Here is a 21,840-nt window from a genome sequence, read left to right on the forward strand (position 1 = left end):
AGTACGTCAAGGCTGTATATTGTCACCCTGCTTATTTAACTTCTATGCAGAGTACATCATGAGGAATGCTGGGCTGGAAGAAGCACAAGCTGGAATCAAGACTGCCGGGAGAAACATCAATAACCTCAGATAGGCAGATGACACCACCCTTATGGCAGAAAGTGAAGAGGAACTCAAAAGTCTCTTGATGAAAGTGAAAGAGGAGAGTGAAAAAGCTGGCTTAAAGCTCAACATTCAGAAAACTAAGATTATGGCATCTGGTCCCATCACTTCATGGGAAATGGAGAAACAGTGGAAACAGTGTCAGCCTTTATTTTTGGGGGCTTCAAAATCACTGCGGATGTTGATTGCAGCCATGAAATTAGAAGATGCTTACTCCTTGGAAGGAAAATTATGACCAACCTAGATAGCATATTAAAAAGCAGAGACATTACTTTGCGAACAAAGGTCCATCTAGTCAAGGCTATGGTTTTTCCTGTGGTCATGTATGGATGTGAGAGTTGGACTGTGAAGAAAGCTGATCTCCGAAGAATTGATGCTTTTGAACTGTGGTGCTGGAGAAGACTCTTGAGAGTCCCTTGGACTGCAAAGAGATCCAACCAGTCCATCCTAAAGGAGACCAGTCCTGGGTGTTCATGGGAAGGACTGATGCTGAAGCTGAAACTCCAATACTTTGGCCACCTCATGTGAAGAGTTGACTCACTGGAAAAAGAGTCTGATGCTAGGAGAGATTGGGGGTGGGAGGAGACGGGGACGATAGAGAATGAGATGGCTGGATGGCATTACCGACTCGATGGACATGAGTTTGAGTGAGCTCCGGGAGTTGGTGATGGACAGGGAGGCCTGGCGTGCTGTGACTCATAGGATCGCAAAGAGTCGGACATGACTGAGCGACTGAACTGAACGACCAACAATGTTGAGCAGCTTTTCAATGGCTTCTTTGTAGCTTCTAGGTGAGGTGCATGTGTATCGTTATTGCTCAGTTTTAAACTGGGTTGTTTTGTTATTATTTGAGAGACCTTTATACAGTCTATTTTATTTGTATTTTCTAACTATATCCTCCTCTATAGAATGTTGTCTTCATTTTGGCTGCTCCTGGTCCGTGCTGCTGTGTGGGACCTCTGGCTGCAGCGAGCGGGGGGACAGGGCCTCTTCACTGTGATGTGTGGGCTTCAGTGGTTGCAGCACTCAAGGCTTAGCAGCTGTTGTGCACGTGCTTAGCTGCCCCAAGGCATGTGGGATCTTCCCAGACCAGGGATCGAATCCATGTCCCCTGCATTGGCAAGCGGATTCTTACCCGCTGGACCATGAAGGAAGTCTGTCTACAGAATTTTTAGTCTTCCTTTCAACATCACTGATGAGAAACCATGATTTATTTCTGCAGTGCTATTAGCAGTTTCATGCTACACTGGTCTCTCTTTGGAGATCCGCATGTGACAATGTTAAGAGAATGCACGGCTGAATGAATGCTCCTTTATGTCTCAGCTGTGTCCCGGGGGTGAGGAGCAGGTCATCAGTAGTCCAGAGGGGGGAACTGCGCAGTAGGCTAACTTAAGGAAGGGATTCATTTGAGAACTCTTTTGGAAGCCTAGCATCCCATCATCATATGTGACTTTTGCAAAGCTCACCTTTTCTATTTCCACTGAATTAACAAAGATTCCTTAACAGTGTTGACGGACAACTCAGGCACAGCTGTATTCATCCTGTTTCCATTCTCCGTTCTTGAGTCCCGATGTTCACTGTTCATGGGCGAGCATGATAGGCTGCGCTTGCCTCTGGGAAGCTCAGGTGTTTTGACTCTACTGCTTTTAATTGAAATACATCTGATATAGAAACATTGTCAAGGAATACAATATGATTTGATAATCTATATATTGTGATATGATTGCCAATGAAGCATAGCTAGCTCTTCTATAATGTAATTACTTCTTCTGTGTGGTAAAAGTAAGATCTAGTCTCTGAGCAAGTTTGATGATTATTGTTAATAATATAGCAGTGTTGTCTTTACTCACTGTGCTCTTCAGGACTGATTTACTACTAGCTCCAAGTTTGTGTCCTTCAGCAACATCTCTCCTATCCCATCCTTAAGCTCTGGAAAACACCACTTTTCCATTTTTATGAGTTTAGCCTTTTTACCTTCCACATGTATGTGACAGCATATACCATTTGTCTTTCTCTGACTTATTTAGCACAATGCTCTCAAGGTCCTTCCACGCTGAAAATGGCAGGATTTCCTTCTTCTCATGGCTGAATAATATCCCACTGCATAACATACATATATGACATCTTCTCTGTCCATTCATCCATCGATGGGCACTTATGCTGTTTCCATCTCTTGACTGTTGGGAATAATGTTGCAATAAGCATGGGAGTGCACATATTTCTTTGAACTCCTGTTTTCATTTCCTTTGGTTAAATACACACAGAGAAGTGGGATTTCTAGATCATCCGGAAGTTCTATTTTTAACTTTTTGAGGAACCTCAGTGTTGTTTCCCTTAAGGGCTGAACCAATGTATATTCTACCAACAGTGCACAAGAGGTCCCTTTTCTCCACATTCTCACCAACACTTCTTATCTCTTGCCTTTCTTCAGGATAGCCATTCTAACAGGTGCGAGGTGATAGCTCACTGTGGTTTTGATTTCCTTTTCCCTGATGAGTAGTGATGCTGAGTATTTTTTCATGTACCTGTTGGCCATTTGCCTGTCTTCTTCCAGCCACTCCAGATTTTTCACCTGCAAACGGTAAGCCAGGTCAAACACCCACTAGCGGCAGCTAGTCATCACTAAGTGAGAAAAAGGATAAATAGAGAAAGCTCTACTTCAGCCTCAGCTCTTAGGGAGGCCGTCCAGGCCAACTAGGAGTAATTGGGCCTCCAGGAAGGAGTCATTTGACCCTGTTTATTTCTTATTCCCTATCTGTCTTTATTGATTAGCATTTGCAGTGGCGCCAGACAAATGATTGGGACCTCAAACCTCTAAGACACAATTCACTAAAAGTTGGTTTGGACTGAAGCAACTTAGCACACGCACACACACGTTGTAGTGTTGTTGTCAGGATTACATGAGTTGAAAGAAAGTGCAAGTGTTAGTCGCTCAGTTGTGTCCCTTTCTTTGCACCCCCATTGACTGTAGCCCACCAGGCTCCCTGTCCACGGGATTCTCCAGGCAAAAATACTGGAGTGGGTCGCCATGCCCTCCTCCAGGGAATCTTCCCGATCCAGGGATGGAACTGGGTCTCCCGAATTGCATTTTGTAGGGCTGTTGTGAGGATTACATGAGTCATAGGAGTCAAATGCCAAGCAGAGTGTCTGGCACACAGTAAGAGTTCAATAAACAGTTTAAAGTGGAAGCTACAGCACTGAAAAAGTCCTTTTTAAATTTAGATGATTTCCAACAAAATCAGATAGAAGCTGTTAATTTTCTTATGATAAACCATCAAAGACTTATACCGTCGGTCTGTCGGGTGTTACATCATGCCATTGTATAATCAATGGTGGTACCTGCTCAAAGGAAAAGAAGTAGGAAGAAGAAAGCATGGGAATAACGTGAAGAAAAGTAATGTTATAAAGTGATCTCTGATCACTCCTCTTACATACTATGAAAAAGATATTAGGCTTAGGAGCATGTGCTGAACTGTCAAAGCAATGAAAACTGAACCAAAAAGATACTCAGCTTGTCACCTCTTGGACCATCACACAAATGCTGGGAAAATGGCCAATACACTGAGACAAAAGGTAAGCTTTCAGCAAGTGAAGTCTGAATGAAGGCAGCTACCTTTCAGCTGGTGCCACAGCTAGTGTCCTCCCATCACATTCCACTGTGATCCTGGATGCCCATGGAGCTTGAGGAGTCCACTCTAACGCTGCACACCCTACGTGGGCACTTGAAGTGTAACAGGGATTAAAAGTTAGCAAGAGGAGCCTGATTTTAAAGGAGATAATGTAACCATGTCCTGTGGGCCAGGAAGGGCTGGGTGTCTGGATGCAGGCAGCGGATGCCAAAGACCACTAGTCACCATCTTGATTGCCTTTGTCCTGGTTTGGAGGTGAGATGAGGGAGACTGGGGGAGACTCGTGGGCTTCTGGGAAGGTATACTCTAGCATTCACTTTATCCCAAAAGGGCAGAATTCTCCTAAAGAGGGACTGGGACTCATGATAATATGTTGGGCGGAAAATGGTTCCATAAAATGGACACTACCTACTTCTCTGCACTAATTCTTTAAAAGAGACAGTATTTTAGAGCATTTGATACATTGCCAGGCACTGTTTCCTCCTATTTTCATTAATATGTACCAATTGTGATGAAAACGGCTTCAAAGAAAATGTCATCACAGACCATCAGGAACAACTGCACCTCTGCTGAAATCCAGGAGAGCTGCTTCTGATACCATAGAGCTAAACTGGTTCACTTTTTAAAGATCTATTAATTTGGATGCTACTGGTAACATGTGATTTAAAATCTTTCCAATGCCAAGCAACCACAATCTTACTGCATTTTGTCAGTTAAAACATCCCCACAGTGTGTGCACTGGTCGAGCGTAACAATCTCACTGATTGCGTACGGCCTCCTGCTGTCTCATGATGGGACATCTCACCAGGTGCACATCTCCCTCATCAGCCCTCCTCTCTCACCATCTCACAGTGGCTATAAGGGTTTAGGATCTTTGGCTGCCAAAACCACGCTTATCAGAGCAAGAGAGTCCTGAAATAAAAGAAAAAGGGAACCCAGGTGGAAGAGAGAATCTCCTTCTTGACCAACAGCTGTATTTTTGCACTAAATAAGAAAGCAATTTCAAAAAATTAATCAGGAATGGCACCAGTCTACCACCCATTCTACTGAACAGATAATAAGTACTGAAGACATAAGATGCTGTCAGTGTGATAAGGTACAAGGTAACTAAAACAAGCTTAAGAACCAAGTTGGCAGAAAATAACCAAAGCACAGTTTTAGATGAGACGAAGTTGCCCTGGCAACTCTACCAGCAGCACGTTCTGGCAGGTGCTGGCACTACAAAACAAAAGGCAGGGGTAGAGGAGACACAGGTCTGCTTCAGAGCAGTGTCATATACCCAAAAGCCAAGGTTTGGGGGAAGATATACACTCTGAACAAAGCAACTAACAGGTGCCCAGAATTCTCAGCTATATACAGACAGATCACACCATTATCCATCTGCGTGCTTACACTGAGCCTTACGTAACTGGGAATTGAAAGGTAATGGACAGATGTCCCTGGTGGTCCAGTGATTACAACTCCAATGCAGGGGGTGTGGGTTCGATCCCTGACTCGGGACCTCAGATCCCACCTGCCTTGCAGTCAAAAAACCAAAACATAAAACAGAAGCTATACTATAACAAATTCAATAAAGACTTAAAAAAAGGCCCACATCAAAAACAGACAAACAAACAAAAAAACACCTTTAAAAAAAAAAAGGAAGGTAATGGAGATACAATGTTTGGTTGCTGCGGCACAGTAAGGCAGGATAAGACAACTGGAGGTGGAAGAGGGGTGGGACCACCTTCCTTAGTTTTATTCCACTGGGCATCTCAGGACAAAAAATTTAATGCACTGGCACTCAGCTTCAGCATTCTGCGGCTAAAAAATCAAATAATACAGGAAAATATTTATCTCAGTGGACAGATTATTTCCACGCTTTGTTTCAATTACATTAAAAATTAAAAATTTTTGGCATTTGCTACTTTTTGGTTGTAAGCATACGGAAACAGCTGACAAAATTAAGAAGTAAAAATAAATTCTTCATTGTGTTTAGTTTGCTAAAGCTTCTTTCGTTTCGGTGATCGTATTCATGGGTATGCTTTTGGACTGCCTGATATGTAACATTCTGTGCTATGTCATATCATGGACAGGTACTGCTTTTACTTAAAACTAATTAAAAAGAAAGACAAAAGAAACACTTTCATTCCCCAGGAGCTGACATTAACCTGTTTGTCTGTACACATCAACCTTACCCCTACAACCCTCCTTTAGGTGGTAAACAGCCTTTGTCACACACTAGTCAATATAGGCTCGCTGAGTGTGCAGTAAACATCTTTGAGAAGCTTATGATGGCAGATGTATATCCCGAATTGGAAAAGCATTTAATTTCTAACTATTTTCAAAGAAGAAAAGAGGAAAGAAAGAACAACTGACCATGACTTTTTCCACTTCTCATGTCACTAGGGTAAAGTAAGCTAATGAGGAAAACTGCTATCTTGAAAAAGAAAAAAACAAAACAAAAACTGCTACCTTAGTACACCCAAATGCTATACTTTCATTAATATGTGCAAATATGACACACAACTACCTGTTTTAAAAAAAAAAAGATAGCCTTGCTCTTTGACAATTTCAGAATAGCGAACTTTTCCTTAGTTCCTTTTGAGAATTTCTGTAGTTGCTTACTTTTTTCCCCTGCTATGCCAATCACTTCAGATCTACATCACTTCAGCTCTTTACGCAAAGACGGGGAGTCCACATTTAGAAAACATTCCCTAATTTTACATTTTAAAGTTAATATTTAAAAAGAAAAACCTTTCAACTCCCCACCCCATCATGAATTATCTGGTTTAATACAAGTATATAAATAATGGTGTTCTTTTTCCTCAAAAATCATTTAAGCAACTTTACAAGTATTGTTTAAAAAATTTACCTAGAGAAATTAAAGTACCAGTCATTGCCCCCCTATAATAGATAGTGCTCAAGGATTCACGTTATCAAGGCTGTCTGCTCAGCTCATCATCCTTTAGTTCTGGTTAGGCGGGCTTCGAATCTTCTTAATCACTTTTTTCTTCTACTTGATAATGTCTGTATTCTGGCTTCAGTTCCCATGTGTTTTTGTGGATCCCTTTTACATTTTGAACACCAATTTCCTTTAAGATGTCCTTCAGGTACGACTGAAAAACAGAACCAAAATAATCTTGACAGATGAGATAAAGAAGGCAGGAAACGATACACCAAACTACATTTATAAGTAACAAAATTCTGAAAGCCCCATTAGATTTCTCTATTATGAATTTCAATAAACTGCCTTTTTGACTATCTGCATACAATACATGATAACTGCACTAAATATGATTATTTGCATTAAAGGGCTTGGAAGTCCTGAATGCCAGCAGCCTTGAGAGCTAAAAAAAGAAAAGGAGGAGAGTCTAGAAGGAAATACATTTGCTGGTACTTAATTTACACAGTATACCAAGTGTAATGAGCCCCCGAGTTCCGTGTTATCACTGAGTTCACAGTCAGACAGGGTTATTCTTGAATAGGAAACAGTCATTTTAGAAGCAGGAACATATGTTATTTTTCTATGAAGCAAGCACATGACAGGCACCCAGAATTCTCAGTTCTAAGGTGAGTTCTCAAATTTGCTATTGGGCCACTTGCTTTTCTTGTGTAATAAGGTTAAGTCACTATGTATGTTTAATATTGTTTGTATCACATGGCCAAGGTTGCCGAGACAGAGGAAGGGAGAATAAGATATGTTAAAAACCCTGAGGGCTGCAGCTTTCTTGGGTGTGGGTCCACCAAAGGATAGAGGTGAGAAATGACGGAGTCAGAACTCTGGATCATGGTATTTCAGGCACCTGAAAATTCAGGTATTACCCAAATGGTCACTAGAGGCATGGAAATGATGGCTATGAAAAATGTAGTATCAAACCCCACCTTTGCTTGCCAAGGCCCAAGGTGAAAAAGCATTTCACTATAAACCAATACAAACTACAGTACTTCTTTCCTGGAGAAGAGAGAAAAGTTAAATATTTAAAACGAATTCCCCCACTACACAACCAATGAGCCAAACAAGAATTTCTGTGTGTATGCTTCATAGAACCAGTTACAGGTACATTACAGTGACTCATCCCATTGATGGAAGATATAATAGGGTGTCAATTTTTTAATTTATAGAAATGAGGCACTAATTTAAAAAATGGCTGATGACGGCTTGATAAATGTTGAAGGCGGTGCCTTTCTCAAGTGTGATGCTTGACTACCTGAATCAGAACTTCATGGTGGCCTGTGAACCAAACCCTACTGTGTAGGTCGAGGGAATTAAACCTCTGGTGCCAGACATGGGAAACTGCATTCCACAAGCCCCCTGGAGCCTGACTGAACTAAAGTCCACAGCAATTGCTAAAAGATTCTTCTGGCTCTAACACTCTGGGATCTTTGGGTCCTTGTAGTGTTATTTCGTTTTGTGAGCTTCACTGTTGCTGGAGAGTATGTGTTAACCGACATCATCAAACACCACATTACACTGACTGGTGTACTGCTCTGCAGTTTCAACTTTTATTTAGGGGTCCCTGGTTAGCACTGGAACTACATACAGGTCTCTCAAATGGCCCGGATGGCTCAGCTCTCACTTGAGCAGCTTCCCCACCCCAGCAGGTGGCAGCAGTGAATCGGCGGAGGCCTGGGTTTCCCCAGGAGGAGGCCTGCCTGCCTGCCTACCTCCCACGCCTTTTGTAGCTGGCTCCAACGAGGGACCCATGTAAATGAGTCAGCTAGTTACTGAAGTAGGCTTCAGACAACCAGGTAATATGCACGCCTGCCATCTGCTACTTCAGATTGCACAGAAAACATGGGACACTGTTCATAAACGACTTTCTAGTTAAACAGGATTCATAAATGGAAAATGACGGGATGGGCTTTGGTTTTCAGTTTGGGTGCCATGAATGATTTCTTTGTAAAATTCCAAAGAAGGTTTATTGTGAGAATGGCTAGACCCTGGGTGCAAACAATCATACAACTGCGAACACAGTGCAAGGGCTCAAAAATGAGAGAGCAGGTGCCAGGAGCACTGTGGTTGCCAGACAGACAGTGTCTTTTCCTCAAGCCTACCATGCCCATGTATATAACCTGGATACAGAAGATGAAAAGCCTAGAAAGGGTTAAACACAAAATACTGAGTGTCTTAAGTGTACAAATTCAGTTGCCTTCACTCTCATTTTATTACATTAGTATAATAAAGTTAAGGAGTATTTTTTTTTAATATATAAAGATGGCACTTTTTTTTCTTTTTTAACAATAAGAATGCCAAGACATAGCCAGGGGGCCATTAATTTGTTAGTTAACAAGATGGGATCAGGGTCACGGTACAGAACTCTTCTGGGGTGGGAGAAGGGGCAAACTTCGGAAGTTTGACAATGTTCTAGATCCCAATCCTAAGACCACTTTACTAGAACCAGTGGAATTAACTAGCAGAGAAAGCAGTAGTGACAATAGAGAAAAACAAGGTCAGAAAATCCTAGAGCGAAGGACACAGGTAAAGAACAGCGAGATTACATCATTTCTCTGTTTAAAATTTTCTCTGACTTCCCCTTTGGCCTCCAGGTTGAATTCCAAACTCTCGCGCAGGCATCCACCTAGGTCTGTCTTTCCCCTTTGGCCTCATCCTCTAATACCTCCCAGCTGGGCACTAGCCATTTCTGTCTCCACACGCTCTTGTTCCCCGCCCTTTGCTTTCCCTGTAAGGCTTATCCCCTTCCTTAGGATCAGAACTCCTCATCCTCTTAGACTTGGTGCAAATGTCACTTTCTCAGAGGAACCTTCTCCAACGGTCCCACCTCTCAGATCTACACTTCACACTGTGTGAACTTCCAGGGAGAGCCCTCACCACATCAGAACTCTCTGTGTGCATGTCTGTCTCTCCCATCAAACCCCGTGCGGCCACCGCAGGGCCTGACTGCACATCAGAGGCACCGGGTACATTAATGCTGAATGAATCGGGTATGCTTCAGAGTTAAGAGAGGGGTGAGGAGGGTCTGGCTCTTGCAGTGGGGTGGTGGTTATTGGGGGAGATCACTGAGAAGGCCCAAGGGAATAAACTCTGCTAGTTCTAGCTGTTTTCCTTCCTCGTCTCACCACCATAGAGAGCAATGACCCTGTTTGAGAAATAAAAACTGGTAAAACTATATTACCTGAATCTGAATTTATTACTAACATCTGTATTGTGGTGCTAAACATTATTGAGACAAAGCCAAGTGGGGTGGAAATTTTTAAAGGTTTTAGCAGGACTGAAGATTAATTGGTAAGGGGACTTCTCTTTTTAAAAAAATGTTTATCTTCACACTTAGATTTATCTGAGCACCAGGTTGAGTGGCACACAGTCTGTTTTCATCTTCACAGAGTTCACAGTTTAAGATCAGGGTGGGTATGGGGGAAGCAAGGGCATGTAAGCGGGCAATCATAAAGTAAAACAGAAGCACAGGAACAAGGACACATATGTAGGACATCATGGAAGCACTGGAGAGGGGCCGGAGCCAAGATGCTAGGTTCTTTGAGGATGGACATTTGATCATTTGAACTAAATGGCAATTCTGTGCGGAGACCAAGGGGGACTAGTTCTCCTCTTACCATTAAATAATTCTAAACACTGACTCTGAAATTTAATCTTTTGCCTAACCACTTGTATTTTAAACAAAGGATTCTAGAACTGGGAAGATCACATAGGATTGGAAAGATTTCTCATTATCTACTATGGACAGTTTGGTGGAACAAGAACTGAAATAATAAACTGGCTCAAGTCCAGCAAGTCTTCATCAAAGAGAATGTGTGGGGGCGTATTTACAGCAAGTCTGAATGCAGAGAAATAAGGGAGAGAACATCACAGCCTCCTTGCAAGGGAAGGCAAGGCACATACTGGAGCCCAGAAGTCTACTGAGTAGGATGTGCTATGTATTTGTGGATCAAGACAAAACTGTGGTGGCCAAAAGGCTGGAAATTCAACATCAAATTCCTGATTTCTCCCCCAAGGTCAAGGCAAACCTAGTCACAAGGCACAAACCTAGTCACAGTAGCTTATTTTAGCTTCTCTTCTTCACTCTCCTTATCACCTTCCATCCCTGCCATTTTTCATATCATCTTTTCCTCTTCTGCAAATGGAGGTTTTATCTGTTTCATTTCATCATAACATTTAGTGTTAAGCATTACCACAGATAATAATGAATTAACTATACCTAATTCCTAAAAGTTGATTTAAAAAAACAACATATATCTTTGACAGAGAGTCGATCACCAAATAATAAAGCTTTTGGGTAAGATAAAGATACAACCTTACTAGACTTCTCATCACAAAACAGTCCCCAAAGGCTGGAGTGAATGTGTATTACATAAATCTACACCAAAAGATGGCACTGGTTAACACAGTCACCAAAGGGAAACTGCTTATATGCTTTTTATAAAGTGACCCAGTGGCAAGGGCACCCATGATCAGTTCTGTGAACATTTTGAAGTATCACTTCATATTTATGTGATTTTTGTATGATTGACTGTGACTCCTGTAAGCAAGGTTGACAGAACAGAGGACTTACTGATGAAGATGTTAGTGGCTCCAAGGCACAACGTTCTTTCATTAAAAAAAAATTAAACAAACTACATATTATGCATAAGCTGTGAACAAAGGCAACCAATGTTTTCTCTCCTTTAGGGAGAACCCTGAATGGGGGCGGGAAGACAATGCTGAGGGCTTCTCTGGAACCTGGGCCACCTCAGCACTTTTCTCCCCTTTTCTTGCTGGTTTCGTCCCTGTTTTTATACTAGTCTCTGCCCTGTTTTCCTCTCAGGGTCCCACAGGCTGCCTTCCTCCCTTTGTAAAAACTCTAAGGAGTACAGAGATGACGGGTAATGAAATGGTCAAGCCATAAACCCTGCGTACCCCACAGCCCTCCCTCCTTAATCCAAACTCTGAAAAAGGAAATTTATTGCTGCACTAACATCTATATGCTGGTAAATCATCTTACTTTCAGTAACACTTCATCTGCCCAGCGGTGGCAAGTGACTCACATGCTTACATGTTTCAGATGAAGTTTACTACCTTTGGGCCCAAACTTTGAATTTTAACTATGTTTAAAGAACAAGCTTTCTAAATTGCATTAGTTTATTTGTATGCTAAACATAGCGTAACCTTGGAATACTGCAAAGTATTCCAAGGCTCGGATATTATGGCAACCAACTGGGGGAGAAACATACATATATACATATGGCATCACCGACTCTGTGGACATGAGTTTGAGTGAACTCCGGGAGTTGGTGATGGACAGGGAGGCCTGGCGTGCTGTGATTCATGGGGTCGTGGAGAGTCAGACACGACTGAGCGACTGAACTGAACTGAACGTTAAAAATGTTAATTAGAAAAATAAATCAAAAGATATTCAAAACTAGATAAAGATGAAAAAAATTCCTACTGAAATATAAATATGAATTCTTGCATTTAGAACTATAGAAACTAACTACTAGTGCATTTGGTGTGATGAGTAGTTTTGCTATTTTTATTTTTTAATTGGAGGAAAATTGCTTTACAATGTTGCGTTGGTTACTGACTGATGGGTAGTTTAGACTGTACAAAGAATAAGAAGATATCAATTTTGACATAGTCATTATTAGTCCAACTGAAAACACTTTTAGAAATTAAATGGCAAGCAAGAGAGTCTTTAGGTATTTATTTTACCACAGACAATTTTTAGAAAATTAGCTAGCATTCTCGATGATGGAAGCATTATTCACCCTTAAAATATATGGAATAGACAGTAAAGTTTTACTTTAACGCAACAGTATATAAAAGCTCTTGCTGCCTAAGGATTAAAAAAGGACTGATGACAATCAGGCAGTTCCTCAGTTAAACGGAGTTACCAAGTGACCCAGCAGTTCAACTCTTAAGGGAAATAAAAATATGTTCAAACGATAACTTGTACATAATGTTCATATCAGCCTTACCACAGTAGCCAAAAAGAGGAAACAACAATCTATGGGTGAATGGATCAACAAATCGTATACTCATATAACGGTATATATCTGACACTAAGAAAGGAAGAAAACACTGATACATGATACAGTGTGGATGAAACCTGAGAAAACAGTACACCTAAATCAAAGAAGCCAGTCATAAGACACCACGTATTAGATGATTCCACTCATCTGAAAATGTCCAGGACAGGCAAATCTTTAGAGGCATATAGGAGATTAGCGGCTTGCTAGGGTTGGGGAGGCGGGCGGGGGCATAGGAGTCATTGTTAACAGGCACAGAGTTTCTCTGAGGGGTGAATAAAATGTTCTAAAATTGGTTGTGGCAGGGGTTGTACAACTATGTGAATATATGAGAATCCACTGAACTGTAACTTAAAAAAAATACAATTGTACTGAAAACAAGGTTTTAAATTTATGAGAAAAAAAGACCTCTCTAGCTGACAACAAATTAAAATAACACCACTTTTTATTACCAAATTATCTGGGTAAAGTAAAATTTCCAATTAACAGTGGCAAGCTCTTTGGATCAGTCCACATGGACTAGAAAATATGATGGAATTAGAATATTTGTCTTGGCACATTCTAGAAGGAATGGCTCTCTGCAATGCAGAACTGAAGGTGGCTAGCCAGGCAGGTACTATAAGGTTTTCTGCCAACAGGTGTATCCTCTGGGATCAATTCCCCTCTTGAGCTAAAGAGACCAGGAATCTTCAGACACTTATCTAAGCCCACAGGGTAATGTCTTCTCTAAGGTAGAGACCAACACAAAGAAAACGACTTCTTCCCCAAGGTAATTCCCACAAGATGGCAAGCCTGAATCAAGTCTGGCCTTCCAGTTTGCTTTAGGGATAAAGAAATCAGGAAGAGGCAGCTAATGAGCTTAAACATTTATTTTTTTACCTCTTACCTTTATTCATTTTATTTTAAAATCAAATGGGACTGGAAAGGTAGAGAAAGAGATTTTATGGGTAATGACATTTTCAGAATAAATACAAATTGTATGGCCTACTGCTTAATTAAAAACTCTAAATTTTGTATGTAGATAATGCCCAATTTTGCTTACTGGGAGCCTATGTCAGATACTGCTTTTAGCTATGTAGTATTTCATATAAAATAATGACTTGATTGGTTATATTAAAAAATTAACCCCCCAATTTTACCTCATTCAAAATTATGTAAAAAAATAAAAAGGCTGAGACAAATCATAAGATAAAAGAGAAAATGTTAATATCATAATACACTTGGTAGTAAATCTATTAGTTATTAGAGCTTTCTCTCATAAGGAAAGCATTACAATTTTATAAATGCATTTAAATTTTATCCATTTGTATTCAACATAGTTAATAATTTATTTTAATATGACATTTCACACTCTAAAACTTTTAAATAAGGCTCAAATTAACAAGATAGCAAATAATTATTTTTTAGCACTATACTCTAACCAACTGAATTCACCAGCTGCTGCAAATAATTATTTTTTAAAACGGAAGTCTCACAAAGGGCTGTCACTAGTTAATATGCTTTGCTGGGCAACTAGTGGTCTTTTTCGTTTTGGTAATACCATTTGAAATGAAAAACTTCCAGTTATAGAAAAAATGAAGAAGTAACTGAAAGGAAATATGTGAATAGAAAGGAAATGATAAAGATTCAGGAGAAAAAAGAGAAAAGGAATCACGTAAAAAAGGAAACGCCTATGTCGGAACAAAACATTATAATAAAAACACTTATTTAGCAGTTCATTTGGGAATGAACTTTAAACACTGAACTTCAAAAAAACCAGGCTGTTTTTTTTTTTTTAAACTGGAGGACAATTGCTTTACAATGTTGTGCTGGCTTCTGGAAAAAAAAAATGCCCTGTTTTCACTTGGGCCAGGAACTAAATGAGCTAGCATAAAGTTCAGATTCCATTTTCCATGTATATGGCTTAAACTAATGAGGCGATTCTTAATAATACAGAAATTTTCAAAGCAGTCTGATAGAGAAATTAGCTCTCCCTTCCCGTCATTAAAAAGGGGTTCTCATCGTCAGAAAAGCATTTTTGTGTTTGTCTTTGGATATACATACGTGTCTGAACAGAAGAGGCAACGCAGTAAGACCTGGGCTCAGGCCACTAGGCAGCTCCTTCTCTGGGACTATGATGGAACTGTCTCTAAGAGGACTTTCACCTTTTAAGATTCTGAGCCAGAGATGTATGATATATATGCATCATACTGTGTGACACAGACATCATGAAGAGAAAAGAGGAGTACACGTCTGGCTTGAGCAACTTGGGGCACGGTGTTACTGCAGTGGTGCAGTCTGGAGGTCGGGGTTGGAGGGGTGCAGAAATCAAGAGTTCTGTTTTCAACAAACTAACTTTGAGGTAACAGCAAATGACATGACTCAGCAGGTGCTATTTCCGTACCAAGTAGTGTGGCACAAGGGTGTGAGAGGCAGTGGGCCTGGCTGATGGACGGTGCTACCCCATCCTCTGGGCTCAGGAATGAACATCCAACCCTTGGCAGGGCAATTAATATCTTCCCTGAGCTTCTGCTGGAATAATCAGGGCAGACATTCTCCGTATGCTTCGAGGCTGCTAGCTGTGAAGTGCTTCAGGAGGCCACTTTGTCTACCACATGGCTAGATCCTGCACGAGCAGAAAGACAACACCCAGGAAAGACGTAACGATGAGGAGAGAGAGGGAGGGGTGGGGAGGAACCGGGCTAACTAAATAGAATTAGCAGCTGGATGCAGTGACGTCTAAAGCAAGATGCATTCCTGAACTTCTCAGCTACAGGAGCCAATACATTGTATTTTTGCTTAAGCTAGTTTGAGCTCAGTTTTCCTTTCTTGCAGCTGAACGAGTCTCAGCCAACTGATAGGTCTATAAGAACATATGCTTGTAAATAAATTTTTATCTTTTGACAGGGGAAATGCTAAGTATATAAAATTCTTTAGCCACTTTTTCCCTTTAAAAAACATTATCTTCTTGTATCTTACTGATGCCAAATTCCACTTATTCCATTCAGGCCTGTCTGGAAACAAGCTCTGAGGATTAGGTTAACATTACCTTATTGCTGCACTGGCTTTATCAAAAGCCTATTTTGGGCAAACGAGCAATGGCCTGTTGAGCATTATTTAGTGCTGGGCAACTTAAGCTTATGGGTATCAAGCTGCTTCAAAATCAAAGCCATGCAAATCTTTGCCTCATTTTTCTTGTTGATGTGAACTTACTTTATAAAAGCATGCAAATTGTTCAATTACACACTCTGAATTAAAAGACAAATGGTCCACTGGGTCGACGTGACTGGGGACCGCTGATTTACAAGGGATCATCAATAATTAAAGATAAAATTCCCTGAATCTTGACCTGAAATCAAACTGATGTAGAGCACAAGGAAATGAAGAAGTTCAGTTACTATTAGAGCTGATTTCTGATGACATTTTAAACAGAAATGGATGTCTGAAGAAACCCTGGGAAAGGGGTGCTGTGTTAGAGAACAGGATGCTTGGGCTCATAGTGGTCTTGGCAGTCTGGGATTTCAAAGGGAGCAATTACATAAAGCTTCAAATGGCCTGAATTCCTGAAGGAAATGCTGCTATGCTACTATTTTACAGATACAATAAAATATGAAGAAAGACTAGACATAACACACTTAAGGTAAAAGAGCAAAGACTGTCAACAGAGAAATAATAGGCTTCCTCTGATATTTTACTTTAGAGGGGAGGGAAAAAGTCAAAATTTAAAATGCATGAAAAAACTCCTTTAAATGGATGCTATGTTTCTGACTTTTTTTTTTATCAGTTACCAGAGCCTGGCCTTTTAAAATTGGCTCATTTGTCCTTAATGAGTAACTTTAACTCTCTGATTGCTTATGCAAGTCACACACTGGTGAATGAAGGATACAGGCTGGCCCTTAAGGGCAGTTTCTCTAATCAATAATTTCGATTGCAGGAGTGAAGGTTTTTAGGAAGAAGACTATAAAAGGGAAGGAACTGGAAAAACAAGAAAATACTTCAGATTCACTCAGAATGTCAGAAATGACATCCTAAAGGTCAGAAAGCAGATGGTAACTTAAGAATATAGTAGTAGTGCTAATAACAAAGAGGACGTGTTAAAATGAGCACATCATGGTTAGAAACCTGCTATCAAGAGTGGCACTGGGGGCATCAGAAAACGAGAGCATGTCATCAAATGCACTGACTAAAGAACTGATAACACCAAGAAGATCTCTTTTCTTCCCTTTTACACAGGGCTCAAAAACTTGTTTAATAATACTAAGAATAAATATTAGCAAAATACTTTGCTGTTGACAAATGCAACTGTCATAAACATTAAAATTATTACAAGGAACCTATAATCTAGGCATTTTTAAGACAAATTTACAAAGCATAATATTAAACACATTTAACTTGAATATATTAGTAAATTTTATATTAAGAATGTCATATATCAAGTAAATTGAATATTAAATTATATAACGTATTAAACCACTAAATGCATTCAAGTACCTGGGACTATCTGGCTGAATGGCAGGACTGGGACTTGAACTGAGGTCCTGTTTTTAACTCCCAGTCCTGTGCTCTTTCCATCAGGAAGTCTCCTTCCTGGATCACTGACTTTCATGCTACCCTGGGTTCCTTCATTCTCCTGGTACTGTTCAGACTAAATCAAACTAATAAGTGTGTGCTGAAGCCCATTAGTACAGACTGACTTGTGTCCTGTGACCCTTTCAGAAGGGAGAATTGCCAACACGGAGGAGAGCTGGGCTCTAGCCACTTTCTGGGTCAACAGGCTTTGCCAGGTCGGTTCGAATGTGAGTGGGAGATGGAGAGGAGGAGATGGAACAGGAGAGGGAGAGAATCATAGACGGAACGCTAGAAGAGGTCACGATGATCATCCAGTCCAGCTCCCTCAGTTTTAGCGACGGACGTGACTTCTCCAGATCCCACCAGCAGGACTAGAACCCATGCCGACCACGTCTTGCCCTCTCCTCTATAGAAGAGTAACTGCAGCTCCGGCATTCTATGCTTTACTGAGACAGCTCTTTGTACCCCGCTCCTGCCACAGACAATAGGAGGTCTGTCAAAATCCACCCGAGGAAAATATGGTGGTCCTAAAAGGTAAAGGATGTCACCATCTCCTTTTCCTTAAATCAATTTATCTAATATTTACTGGATTGCTACTATGTTTGTGTTGTGGAATGTATGAATATTTAGGGATGTGAATAATATACAAACCTGCCTTCAAACACTTAATGCTTTAGAGGCAATTTAGTTCCCAAATAATAAAACTACTATAAAATAATTCAGTTTCTAGATCAGTGGTTCTCAAGCTCTTCGAGGTTCCCAGGCTCTCTGAGAATCTGACATAAACCACAAATCTGCTCCCCAGAAAAATCCACACATTTCTGTACATATTCAGGGGGTTGCTGGATCTCCTAAAGCCCACCTGCTGACCATGAATTAAAAGGTTCTGTTAAGAGAGACACTGAGTTCCACCACATAAAAATTATCTGAACAGCCAAGACAGAGAGAAAGCTAGTTATCCCTTTTCTCTGCTGCAAAATGAATAAACTTTAAAAACATTATGTCATTCCATGTTAAGGCAAAGAAAGAGCTTTCCTTAGTACTGAATGTCCCTCTACAAACATTTATTTTCCCACATCTAACTGTGCGTGTGTGTTTTATTCTATGAGACTAAGTCATTTGCATCCAGAATATCTGGAATAGCCTTTTCATGTATATATAAAAATACAAAGATAAACTTCATTAAAAGCAGAAGAAATGGAGTTTAGCTTATGAATTATTCTATTTCAAATTTTTTAATCTAGCTTGGAATGCTGTTTCTAAGGCTTTGATGCTGAAGGGAGTGAAGTCATTAAGATGAGTTGATAATACTGCCAGCATGAGCACTTTCCTTCTCTTTGGTTAAAGAAAAAGTATTTAGGTCTTTTGGAATTCAAATTTCTTTCTTAATGAAAAAGTGAAAGGATGAAGAGTAACAGTAAAGAAATCTCTACAGAAGTGGGAAACTGCACCATCAATACTGAAGTTTCAGAAATAATTTCCTGAAGCTTTGAATACATTAAAAAAAACCTGACAAACCATGGAGTCATTTATGTTAAAATATTTTACAAAACTGGTTATCTTGTTACATATATGACCCAGAGGGAGGATAAAGGGAGGAGGGAGGTGAGAGGGGGGTTCAGGAGGGGGAACTCATGTACACCTGGGGTGAATTCATGTCATTGTATGGCAAAACCAACCAATATAATATTGTAAAATAAAAAAAAAAATAAATTAAAAAAAAAACATTCTGAAGCAAATAAATGGAGCAGTTAGAATTAATATATTCTTGGGTATCCTGGCAAGGTGAATAAACGATAAAGGAAACTGGGTAAGAGGACAAAAATAAAGGGGTTTCCACCTAATTTTTAAAAACCTATAATTTAAAATACTGCTATAATTCAATCTGACACTTTGTGAGGCTTAGGTGTGAGAAAGTTAAATGGAAGGAAACATGACCCAAAGACTAGAGAGAGGCTTTCAATTCTTTCCTTGTTTCCAGCATTTTAAATGGATTAGAAACACAGATTATTAGCAGATAGGTATTAATACAAATGTCTGGAGAAGTGATTAAAAAAATGATTATTTATACAACAAAAATTTTCTAAAACATCAATTTATTAAAATTTTCCTTGAGAATAGGCCAACCCAAGCATAATCTCACCATGAGGCTCTACAGCTCAAGTTTGAAAGGACCTAATACTGAACTGAACTGAATGTTAGTGTTAGATGATTTAAAAAAATCCACAGAGAACAGTTCACAAGACAGGGAAAAAGACTCACTGTCAAAAAACAGTGACTCTTAAAGTTGAGCTTTTCTAGAGGGAGGCAGAAGAACAAACGAAAGACTAGAAATGCTATAAACAAAGAGACTTCAGGCTTAACATCAAGAATCAGCCAAAAGGAGGACAAATCCGCCTCTTCTTCATATGAACTATTGATACTAAATGTATTTAAAATTAAAACAATGAAGCTGAGATTAAAAAAAGAAACCGAAAGGAAGAGAGGGAAAGAAAGAAAAGGGGAAGAAAGGAGCGAAGAAAAAAGACTACACTGAGACATCTTTTCCGTGTTGGAACAAAACCTGACACCAGCAGAGGTGCAATTCACGATATGCTTCTCTTCAGTAAAGGTGTGTTAACGAAGCCTTCAATGTGAGCATATACATACCACAGGTTGTTTTGTGATGTCCACCAAGTCCTTCAGATTATAATATTGATGCTTCTCAAAAGCTGAAAACAGCATGTCCAAAACGTGTTGTTTATCAGCTCGGGCTCGTTTTCCATCTTCTTTCTTTTTCCTTTCATATTCAATCTATGGGAAAAAAGGAAAAATCCCAAAGGCATCAGTTCAATGTGCTCACTCTGAAACACAGGCACTCTTTTCCATCCTCCACTATTAGATTTTAAATTGCAAGACAGCAGGTCAAAGAGTGGTGGTTCAGTACCTGTGGCCTTCACCGCTCCTAGGGCTCCTCAGACCTTTAAGGCTCCAGGAAGGTTAGTATCCACCTGTAAACCATTTCCACTGTTCCCTAAAGCTTTCTGTACAGTGTCCATTTCCACCCCCAAAGCCCATCTTCACTGAAATCACATCATGCGGATCACAAAGTCCATCTGCAACTCTTTGTTTCTGATTACCCAAAATACAGTAAAAGAGTTTATCTGCTCGATGCCATTTGGTAGGTAATATCTTTCAAAATGAGAGTTTCTCAGGGCAGGAAGAAGGCTGAGGGGCAGGCAGATCAGATAACAGGTTTTCTAGGGAGGAAAAGCTTGGGAAATCTTGGTAAAAAGGAAAGAACAAGGGTGGTGACAGGTGGCCTTTTCTCCTCCCAACCCTGTGACCTCCTTGAACTTGCTTCTTCTGTAAAATGAAGTAAGCAATGGCACAAAGAGAATGTATAAACTCTCTGCTGGTGTTACCATCCAGACTATGTGCATTTGTAAAAAAGTTAACTTTCTATTGAAAACATGCAATCTGCTTACATTCATGTCAGTTGATTAAGCTTTTCTTTTTTTTTTTTTTTAAGGACAAACTTTATCTTCATAAAGCCTCAGAAACTTGTTAGAGTTAGAGGACAGATATATATAAACTGTAGGGCTTCCCTGGCGGCTAAGTGGTAAAGAACTCGCCTGCCAATGAAGGAGATGCGAGTTCGATCTCTGGGCCAGGAATATCTCCTGGAGAAGGAAATGGCAACCCACTCCAGTATTCTCGCCTAAATCTCATGGACGGAGGAGCCTGGTGGGCTACAGTCTGTGGGGTGGCAAAACAGTTGGATATGACTTAGCGACTAAACAACAATATAGACTGCAGCAGTCCACCGGGTCAATAAAGCATCAGCAGGCTGGGTAAAAGCTATCAGAGAACAATCTTTTGTGTATCAACAGAATTACTATAAGAGAGAGACTAGCTTCAAAGACAGAGAAATGCACAGCAAAACGTACAACTAAATTATGTACAAATTCCAGCTTCATATAGTTAGGCTTATTCTCTGTATTTTAACAAGAGAGAAGTGGAAAGATAAAATCTAAATTCTATTGATGTTAAGACTAAAAATATACCTTAAATATAATCAGAGACTTTCAAATTAGAAAAAAGAAGTAACTCTGACAATAGTACTGGTCTTTCAATAAATAAAATTACGAGCTAGACAAGGAGAAAGGACTAAATTGAATGTCTTAATTTTTGTGATATGTATACCTGGAGAGTAAAACTCGAAATCCATTCAGCTTCTCAATAGATTAAGCATGGATTAGACGCTTGGTCGGAGAAGGCAATGGCAAGCCACTCCAGTACTCTTGCCTAGAAAATCGCATGGACAGAGGAGCCTGGTGGGCTGCAGTCCATGGGGTCGCTACTAGTCGGACACGACTGAGTGACTTCACTTTCACTTTTCACTTTCACACATTGGAGAAGGAAATGGCAGCCCATTCCAGTGTTCTTGCCTGGAGAATCCCAGGGACGGCGGAGCCTGGTCGGCTGCCATCTATGGGGTCGCACAGAGCCGGACATGACTGAAGCGACTTGGCAGCAGCAGCAGTAGCAGCAGATGCTT

At 40.3% G+C, this 21,840-nt stretch overlaps 1 protein-coding gene across 1 annotated transcript in view; it reads right to left on the minus strand.

The window, feature by feature from the left end:
- Positions 1 to 296: 296 nt before the first annotated feature.
- GTF2F2 (general transcription factor IIF subunit 2) overlaps positions 297 to 21,840 on the minus strand; it is a 150,389-nt gene continuing 128,845 nt past the window's right edge. The window contains exons 7-8 of the mRNA XM_055426057.2: positions 19,950 to 20,093; positions 297 to 6,889 (exon numbers count right to left, since the gene is read on the minus strand). Coding sequence (XP_055282032.1) covers positions 6,770 to 6,889; positions 19,950 to 20,093 — 264 coding nt within the window. The 3' untranslated portion in view covers positions 297 to 6,769. The remainder of the gene's footprint in view (positions 6,890 to 19,949; positions 20,094 to 21,840) is intronic.

Source organism: Moschus berezovskii, chromosome 13 (assembly GCF_049115385.1).
Source record: "Moschus berezovskii isolate FMDL1 chromosome 13, NW_MosBer_1.0, whole genome shotgun sequence".
NCBI lineage: Eukaryota > Metazoa > Chordata > Mammalia > Artiodactyla > Moschidae > Moschus > Moschus berezovskii.